Source organism: Eurypyga helias, unplaced genomic scaffold (assembly GCF_000690775.1).
Source record: "Eurypyga helias isolate BGI_N326 unplaced genomic scaffold, ASM69077v1 scaffold23149, whole genome shotgun sequence".
Taxonomy (NCBI): Eukaryota; Metazoa; Chordata; class Aves; order Eurypygiformes; family Eurypygidae; genus Eurypyga; species Eurypyga helias.
Genome location: NW_010272995.1, coordinates 246 through 10,164, shown reverse-complemented (window position 1 = coordinate 10,164; position 9,919 = coordinate 246). Strand labels below are relative to the sequence as shown.

Here is a 9,919-nt window from a genome sequence, read left to right as displayed (position 1 = left end):
AAGCCGGCAGGCGCAGCCGTCACCGAGCACCACGGCGTTCACCTTTCGGAACCTTTCTTTGGGTTTTGAAGCCAAACAAATTCACCACCAGAATGGAAAGGAGAAGTAAGAGCACACGGTTTGCTCCTCCCAACCTGACAATGGCACTGCCTCCGGTCAGACCCAGCGACTTCAGGGTTGTCCTCTCCAGGGCATCTTTTCCCGCTATCTGCAACAGAAGCGGAGGGAAGCGATCAGGGCAGCTACCCCCCGGGGAGTGCTTCGAGTGCCCTTTCCAGAACGAAGCCTGTACCAAAACACACACCAGGCAGCACCAGATACAGCCCAAAACACACCCTTTGTCCAGCTGGAAACGAGCCCTGTGCCCGCCTGTGTTCACCTGTATCGCTCCCCAAACCCAGGGCCTCTCAAACCATCCCTGGGAAGGTGAGCTACACACGTGCCCGCCCCACACACCTTAGGACCGGCTCCGAGCGCAGCAGAGCACTGCTTTTCTGAGCAATGTTAAACCACAAGCAACATCTGAGAGCTGAAAGGCAGCCCAGCCCCCTGCACACCCCTCCCATCTGCTTGCCATCCCCATTCCAGAATAAAGCTGATCTGTCCGCGAGGTCAGCGGGGAGGGAAGGGGACAGCCAGGGAGAGCGAATTCCGTAACACGCACATACAAAATATTAAACAAAACATTAATAGCCGAAGATCAAAACACAGAGAAAAGCAAATATTTATTAAAATGAAACCACTGTTTTGACTCGAGCTTTGAGAGAAGTTGGAAAGAAAAACACAAACAGGTCATTGAGCTCATTTTATGGGCTCGGAGGCCCAAACGGCCCAGGGTTACGTTCCAGGAGAGCTTTTTCCACACAGACACGTCATGCTTTGACAAGACCAACAGTTTTCTACTTCCCCTCTCAAGTAAGTTCAAAAGAAACACTTTCCAGGTTGGAAAGCAGAGTGGGTTTTTCTTATTTTTCAGGGTCAGGAGAAGAGACAGTGAGGACGCCTGTGCTGGCGGCTTACCTCATCGCGCATGTAAACACAGACGGGAGAGGATCCACCGCGCTGCTCCAGGAGCTCCCTGCAAGACAGAGTAGAGTCCTGCGGCGCCTGCACAACCCCCTCCCACAGCCAGCCCCCTCCACAACCGAGGGAGAGCAGCAGCAAGATGGGAAGGGAGCCGGCAGCACTGCTCCGCACCCCTCCAGCAGCCACCACGACGCAGGCACAGGACCGGCAAGCGACGCTGCGCAAGAACTCGCGCCGACGCGTTCGCTGCTCCGTAAGCACAGCCCTGAGCGTCTCCGACGGGAAGTAAAGACAGTGAATTCTGCAGCAGTTGATCTCACTGGGCAAGTCTGGGCACCTCGTTCCTCATGTGCCTCAGTACCCCACCTGGGACACGGCTTCATGGGCTTTTTTTAATCCCTTCTCCAAGCAAGAGTTTACTCGGGTTGAGTTGTATTTCCCCTGGGGAGAGGTCAGTTCCTCTCCACGTACGCACAGCAACGACCAGTGTGAAACGCTGCTCCAAAGCAAACAGTCTAAGGACAAAGGTTCGCCTGTCTTGGTATCAGACAGATTAAAAAAAGCCAAAAAAAGAAAAAAGAAACAGCAGAAGCTCTGAGATTCTGGAGAGCAGGGACAGAACATAGCCAAGGGACGGCTGCCGTGGCAGGCAGAGCGAGGATCGACCCACGGGTCAGCGTTCCAGTGAGGCAGGACACGTGTGAGCCATGACACCAACGGCTGAGAGGGCCCCGCAGAGGAAGACCTAAGTGCAGGACTCCCAGCAGAGAGAAGGGGAAAGAAAAACCCAGCCGGATGCCGGCCCGACGAGATGCCACTCTTCCCATGCTCCCCTAGGTAAGCAGGAGGCGTTCAAGAAGAGCAGCTTTACCACCATTCCAGAGGAGCAGCTTTGTTACATATTCACTGATCAGACGCGGAAGATGGACCGGGAGAGGCCAATCACGGCCTGCACAGCACGGCTCGTTCTCACCCACCCAGGCCGACGCAATGACAACAGAGAGCACATGTGGAAAACCCTACGACAGGGTGTTTCTACAAGGGGGAAAAAGACTACAGCTTTCAGCAAGGACACACCTCAGGTGTCTGTAGGAAAGGAAAAAGCCTTAAAGGGTTAAACAGTACATTATACAGAAATGAGTGAGAGAAGGGGATTCAACAGCCAGAAAAGGATCCCCCAGTAACAGTCCAAAGCCTCTCAGCCAACCAAGCGTCCAACCCCAAAGCGGCTAGGTCCACGGCACGTCCGTGCTGCGGCAATGCCGCTGCTGCTGGGAAGGCTCCAGCTCCAGGGCTGCCCAGCCCAGAGGTGCACATTCCAAGCACCCGTGTGGAAGGGCCCTCAGGACAGGGGCAACGTTTAGCCCTCAGGTGAGGGAAGGTCACCACCCCCGGCACCTCCGTATGTGCCCGCGGAGCAGAGAGGGCCTGCGCACCCAAACGCATATCAACAACCCCGTGTCCGCAACGCTCGAAGTGGCTCAACAACAGCAGCTTGGCCAGCGCTCTCCCGGGGACTCTTTCTGCTGTGTCCGACCAGCCGAGCTGCTGAGGGACACATGCCACCACTGCCCTACCGTAGGGACCTACGTGACCCAGCATGGGCACCATCATGAACCACGCCGGGGAAGGAGCCACCAGCCCACAGAGCAGAGAATGAGTCAACAGCCATTACGTTCCGGGAAAATTCAGCACAGACATTCAGACTCAGCTCTGATGAGATGTGAAATAGTTGGAACCAGGAGTCACTCAGGATTGAGAGAGTCACTGGAGAATTACAGTACTCACTCCCAGAGCTTACTCCAGGAGCAAGAGCACATCAAAGAGCTGAAGGACGGGGGAGCTAACCTGTTAGCCACAAACCAGAACTGACCTACACCACCTGGTTTCATCCCTCTTTCCCAAACAGCCTTCCCAATTCAAGCAACCCTTCGGACTGAGGAGCTTGCTAAAAACATACAGGAAATATCTGAACTTAATGGATGAGCCAAGAGTCAAGAGTCATTGTCAAAACCGCCTCCAAGCGTCCCGACTACAATCGCTCCCACGTACACCCCCAGAGCCGCCGGACAGGCAGGAGCGGGAGGAGCCAAGCAACAGTTGGCCCAGGCCTAACGCTCAGAGGGTACCCAGCGCCGGTGCCCTCAGCAGTCCCTGCAGAGAAGGCTCCAAGCCAAGATCCCCAGAGACTTGGGTTTGTGTAACTCTTGGAAGCAGGAGGCTCCTCCTCCAGCTGCTGCTAATCCATTGCATGCGCGCACTGAGGCAAGCACACATCAAACACTCTGTCAGCTCTTTGATGTGCTGCTCTCAGAAGGGGAACGGCAAGCAGATCAGATCCCTCCGTGTAGCGATCTGACAGGGCCTGTAAACATCTTGTGCAAGGGCTGCCGCACGCTGAGAGGAGGAGCGGCCTGACAATAGCTTCCAGACCTTCTTCAGACCCAATTAGCCAAGATGGATGCTGGAAACCCGGGGGAAATTCCAGTGGATTTAGAATACTTCCCCTCACGCACTCAGAGCAGCTGAGCATTCCAGGAAAACGTCTCCGCCTGGAACGCCAAAGGAAGGATTCAGCAGAACCACCGATGAGCTGAGGAGCCAGTGAAGAGTCACACACTGCAGAGCAGTGGGATCCACACGGACGGCTGCAGGCCCGGCTCGCTGCAGGACTGGCACACGCAGCTCTGCTGCTGCCTGAACTGTATCACTAGTCAGCCAAGTCTGTCCAGACATCCGAGTTCAGCTTCCAGAGGGCAGAAGGGAACCGCTGTCTCCTGAGCCGAAGCTGTTAATGCTTAGCACGCTGCAGCACTCAATTTAAAAGTTGCAGCACACACCAACCATGAGCTTTACAATAACCTGGAACGAATAAAACCACTCCACGGGAGAACTGTGTAAAAGCTCAACATTCAAACCGAGTAAAGAACCAACCAGTGTGCGAGAAAGGCACAGAGCCCCTCTGTCACTGTTGTAATGACCAGCCCCACCAGCTCCCAGACTGGACAGGCACTCGTCCTCCCAGAAGGCACAAGGATCCAGTAAGGTACGAGGGGGCCTTAAACACCCAGGGAAATCACAGCTGGCTTTTCCACCTACCCCCTTCCTCAGCCGAAGGAAAGGAACCCCGTTCTCTCCCGCACTGACAGGAAGACTGTCCCTTTCGGCTCAAGGGTAAATGCCGCAGGGCAGACCGGGTCCCCTCCCGACCATCAGCGACCAAGAGGAAACAAGGCCCATTTCAGCACTTTAACTGCCCCAAGCGTTTCCTCTCACCCGCTCGATGGCGCCATTCCTGCCCACCTGCTGCTCCCACTGTTGGATCCCTGTTTCCAGCAGATGAGCTACACCCCGTCATAACCGCCTAGGAGGGAGCCCTCCTCCGGCTGGGGAGCCCGACCCGCCTGCCAGGCAAGGGAGGGAAAGCACCGGCTTCTCAGCCAGACCGGCTACTCCATCCGATTCCCCACAAAGCTGCACGAAGAGCACTAGGGGAGTTGGACGGGAGGGCGGGACGTGAGCACTGTGTTCAATCCCTACGGCCCCCACCCAAACTGCCCCCCAGCCCAGCATCAGTCCCTCCTCCGACCCCGTCAGGGGCCAGGCAGGGAGCTGAGCCAGCAGGAAACCGGCAGCACACCCCTGGGAGGCTGGAAGAATCAGCTCCTTCACCCTGGAATCAGCTCCAAAGCAGCTCCACTCACACAATTCCAACTGTGCAGCCCTGACTTCATGAGAGAAATCCGTCGATTCACCCTGATTCGAAGAATCAGCTCCTTCACCCTGGAACTGGCTCCGGAGCAGCTCCACTCACACGATTCAACTGTGCAGCCCTGACTTCACGAGATAAATCCGTCGATTCACCCCGATTTGACACATCTGCAGGATGTAGCTGGCTCACAACAGCCGACTACTGCCACGAACACCACCCACGCAGGGTTCCTGCACCGCGCTGCTCACCTGGTCGTTGCAAAGTGGCCGAGAAGTTCCCACAGCGTCTGCTGGCAGGGAAAGGTGTCTTGTAACCGGGAGCCATCATCCAACTGCAAGGCGACCCGCACCTACAGGAAAAATACAGGCAATTAACCTGAGAACTGACGGAGAACCTTTTCCTTCACCACTGTTTTCAGCATTCCAACACACTCTAGAACCCACTGCCCAAAACCCCACAGCTTCCCCCCAACACTGGCCGCACGGGACTACATCAGCTGGAAGCGCAGAGGAGTATTCAACGGATTATTTCAGAAGTTAGCACCTGGGACAGCCCTTTGCTGCCGCCACCGAGGATCTGAAGGGAGGCTGCCACAGGCCTCGCTGAAGCCCAGGCAGACAACACCCCCTGACCCTCCCCCCCACCTACCAGGTCAGTCATTTTAGCACCGAAGCTGATCCCGTCGCCAAAGCGCAACTTGCCCTCACCCAGCCCACTGGCTACTCCTGATGATACTCCCGTCACCCGTGCGCCTGGGAACGGTTTCCAGGATTGGGTGCTCCATTCCCTTCCCAGGGATCGAGGTGAGGCTGACCCCCCTGTAGTTCCCTGGGTTCTCCTTGAAGCCAGGAGTGACCTTTGCTTTCTCCAGCTTTTGGGCCCTTCTCCCACGATCGACCAAGACGATGGGAGCAGCCCTGCAGGGACACCCGCCAGCTCCCTCACCGCTCACACCCCATCAGGGCCCACAGACAGCCCTGACCTCACCCTCTTCCACCCAGGGTCCATATTCCTCGCTCCAGCCTTTCCCCCTGGTCTCTGGGACTTCTGAAGGCAGGTTTGGCTACTGCAGCGTGAGGCAAAGGCGCCATTCAGCCTATTCCATGTTCTCTGCACCCAGGTCCCCTGCCCTGCTGAGCAACGGGCCCACATCTCCCCGCGCTCCCTTCGCCACCTCTGCACTTACGGAACCTCTTTTTGTCTCGGATGTCCCTGGCCAGATTCAATTCCAGCTGGGCTTAAGCTTTCCCAGCTTCATCCCTGGATGCCCAGACAAGGTCCCTCCATCCCTCCAAGGTCACCCACCCTTGCTTTCACCCTGCATGCGTGGCCAGGAGCCCCCTGGCCATCCATCCTGGCACTTCTGCCTGACCTACACCTCGCTGGAACAGACCGCTCTGGAGCGTGGAGGAAGCGACCCTTGAACACTACCCAGCTTCCTGGGTACCCTGAACCGAAACATTCCAAGGCCAGCGTGGGTGTCCCAGACAATGTGACACTGCGAGGAGTTGAGACGTTCGGGTTTACACTGGCTACACGACAGGAATTCCAGTAGCCCGGACGGGAGCGATGCAGCTGCTTCAACTGAAGTGCCAGCCCAGAGCTCTGACGTAGGCTCGATCTGCAGAACAACCCTGGGGCAGGGCAAACAGCGTGCCTGCACATCCGCAGAGGGAACGACGCCAAGACCACCTGAGTGCGCGAGGAGCTGAGCAGCAGCTCTGAGCCCGAAGAGACCACAGGGCCCCAGCGCTCCCAGCAGCGCTGACCTGCAACCTAGGAGCGAGCTAATCACCAATCCCAAAACGACTCCAGGTGTTCAGGTTCTTAAAGCACCTACAGAAGGTGGCAAAGGACAGCTGGCTGCTTCCAACAGGCCTTTTCCAACCTGGAATGTGGAAATTCCCGCACACTGGCAGGTCCTACAGATTCTTCAGAGAACTGCTATCACCAAAAAAAGAAATCCAAGGCCTTTCGACACTTAACACATCAGGCGCAGTCCTGAAGAAGCTCCTGATGGTGCCAAGGGAAGAACCCAGCAGCTGACCAGGTGAGGAACAGCCATGCGCTTCGGGCCTTAGCTTTATCCTTCCGGGAATATTCAGCCTTCTTCCTCAGAAAACTCTGTTTTCCCAATTAGCTCACATGGCTGGAGTGGGAAAAACCTGCTACTAGAGAGCACCTCGTGCCCCTGCTCACCTGCATTTCTGATGCCCACTGAAATCGGCCGTATCCAAAGGCCTGAACAGGATACAAGCCAAGGGCATCAGGAACAGCTTGCTCCCACTCTGCGCTCCCACACGTCCCGGCCAACCACCCCAGCGCACCCCTCCGTCGCCTGCGCGACGCGTGTGAGCGAGAGTAAGGGTGCCAACAGACCCCGCGCTCCGGCAGTCGCCTGCGAAGTCCCTGGAGGTGCACGTTTATCATCTGCCGCGGCCCCACAGCTCTCGCAGGACTGCAAACTGGGATCTGCTGGAGACGGGAATTCCGCTTGAAGGAGACAGCAGCAGCACCAACCACCAGACAACAGAACAGTCATTTCATGTCCCCACTAACGCAACCTCAGAGTTTCTCCTGAGCTGGAGACGCGCCCTGGGTTACCCGCAGCTACGGCGGGGTGGAGACAGCCGGCATCACCCCTCCAGAAGCGCCCAGCCCAGAAATTCAAACCACCAGTTGCATCAGCTTTCGGGCCACAGGTCGAACCAAAGCATGTCACCAAGAGTCCTCAGTCAGTCACAAAAGCCTTTTGTGAATTCCCAGGCTCTGTAGAAAGAGACACCCGTGCCAATTACCTTCCACGTTTCCGAACGCACAGAGAGAAGGCTAATGACCTGCCCGGCAGCACTGTGCCGAGGCACCCCGGATGCCCTGCCAGCGCAGGGGAACGGGCCCTGCTTTTCACCCAAGAACCGTCTGCAGGACTCAGCGATTTTCATGTGCGAAGGCAAATCCAACAGCATCCCACTTGAAAAACATCAGATGTGCCGAACAAACGGGTGAGCCCTCGCGCCTGTGTTCAGCACGCAGAGGTGCCGCTGTCAGCACCCGCGGGGAAGCGCCCACGGAAAAGCTCCCGCGGGGAAGCACACTGACCCCCACGCGCGTTGTCTCAGAGACATCAGAAGGCACGGAACCAAGTCCATCCCAACAGTACTGAGCTGGCCTGCGTGACCGCGTCCGCCCCGCTGCCCCCGCGTCAGGGCGCCAAGCTGGTGTCAGTCCCGGCCGGTCACCCCGCTGCTTCCCGCAGCATTTGACACCAGCTCCCAGCCAGCAGGGAATTCCTGCACTCACTCCCATTCGTACGCGGCGATTCCCGGCACTGTCGGAGAAGCAAGGTCTCCGGCCTTCGTTTACGCACAGGGCATGGGGTGCGGCCGCACAGCGTCAACCCCCCTGTGGCAGCTCGGCTGGGTGCTGTTTTGTGGGCAGCAGCTCTGGTCATACCGCTCCCTCCACAAGCGCGTTTGCTGCACCCTCCCACCCCCACGACACCGCCAGCGCTCCAGGGGACCCCTCGCCTCCCCAGGTTCCTCGGCTGAAATAAAACCAAGACTAACAACTAAAACCTTCATTAGCTCTTCTCTGGTGTGACCTGACGCAGCGACTCCGCGTTCCATAACCCCGTCCCTACAGCACACAGTCCTCCTCAGCCCTTCCAGGATGTTGCACGGACCTTACCAGGGAAAAACCAAATCGATCCCCGTTTCCCTGAAGGCCGGTACCCCCGACCTGGACAGAGTCAGCACAGCACTGTGTGTGATGGAAACCCTCTCCTCTGGAGGACAAGCCCCATGCTATCACAGCTCTTCTGAATTTTAAGCGGATGCTCCCAGCTCGCGGGGTTTTGCAACCAAGTATGTCATTTGGAGCACAAACTCCTCTGTGCCACACAGACAGGAAGAAAACATTAGTGCCAAAACAAAGCACAGGGAGGCTTTACCCCCACAAGTCCGTTGCGCACCCACAGAGATGAGAGCAGGTCCCAAAACCTTCTCACACGAGGAAGTCCGACTCCGACACGTGGATCAGCTCACCCTGGCGACAGCCAAGGCGACTGCCTGTAAGAGAGTGCCCCAAACACAACCCGGCAGAGACCCGGAGAGATTCGCACTAACAGACTCGAAACGGCCACAAGAACTGACGGACTGTGCACCAGGAAGCCAGTGAGAGGAGAGGCGGCCGTCAGCGACAGGCACACTTCCACTCCCAGGCTCCCTAAGTAAGGCCAGTCTGGCCCTGTCGAATGTTCGTGCTTGTTAACACCTATGCATCGCTTCCAGATTACTCCTCCGGTTGCCGTGACACCGGGCGTAAAGATCTCCCAACCTCCTATGCGTGACCCCTACGGAGCAACTACTAACTCCACAGAACATGGGCCCGTCAGCCCTTGGCAAATTCCAGCAAACAGGGACGTCGGGTGACTGCGAAACCACCCGTCACACGTTCCAGAGCCGAGGGAGCAGACCGCGACCAGCAGTGCCAGGGAAGGAGCAGAAGAAACTTCCTGAGAATGAGAGATTTGAGCAACTCCAGTGTCAGACAACAGCAACTGGAGGAGAAATTAGGAAAGGGAACCGCGTGAGCGGCTCAGTGCTGACCAAAGTCATCAGTGATCTTTAACCTGTTACACATCCATCACTCCCAGATTTTCAGCTCCTCAAAAGATCTCCCCATCCTCCAGCGCACAGCCATACCCACCATCAGGTGGGCTGCCAGGCCAAGCCTTCCAGCTACCAAATTACCACCTCCCACCACACCTGAACCAGTCTTGGGGTGGTCTTCCACTCCAGCACAGGCCAAGCAGACCCAACTCTGGCTCCCTACGTCTGGGATCGGTAACCGAACACACCAGGTCCCGCTGCGAGGTGAACGTACCATGTTCCCCGTTCCCACTCTATTAGAGACCGGCACCATCTCCAGCTTGGCATTGTTGGGCAGTCTGGCAAATCTCCACTGCAGAGAGAGATCCAACACGCTCCTCTGAAACCTGAAGAAGAACACAGCCCGTGAGGACACCAGGAGACCCCCTCTGCCACCTGCAGATCACGTCAGGGGCTGCCCAGGCCAGCTCCGGTGCAGGACTCCCTGCAGGTGGGAGGCGCCGAGCACAACTCAACTGCCAATCCAGGAATGAGTAACGCAGAGAATGACTCCGCACACCAGGAAAGCTGC

At 57.1% G+C, this 9,919-nt stretch overlaps 1 protein-coding gene across 1 annotated transcript in view; it reads right to left on the bottom strand.

Moving 5' to 3' along the window:
- ASPSCR1 (alveolar soft part sarcoma chromosome region, candidate 1) overlaps positions 1–9,661 on the bottom strand; it is a gene marked incomplete at its 3' end in the record, with an annotated part of 10,772 nt that extends 1,111 nt beyond the window's left edge. The window contains exons 1-4 of the mRNA XM_010159329.1: positions 9,623–9,661; positions 4,987–5,087; positions 1,021–1,078; positions 135–208 (exon numbers count right to left, since the gene is read on the bottom strand). Of these exons, the coding sequence (XP_010157631.1) occupies positions 135–208; positions 1,021–1,078; positions 4,987–5,087; positions 9,623–9,661 (272 nt within the window). The remainder of the gene's footprint in view (positions 1–134; positions 209–1,020; positions 1,079–4,986; positions 5,088–9,622) is intronic.
- Between the last annotated feature and the right edge of the window lie 258 nt (positions 9,662–9,919).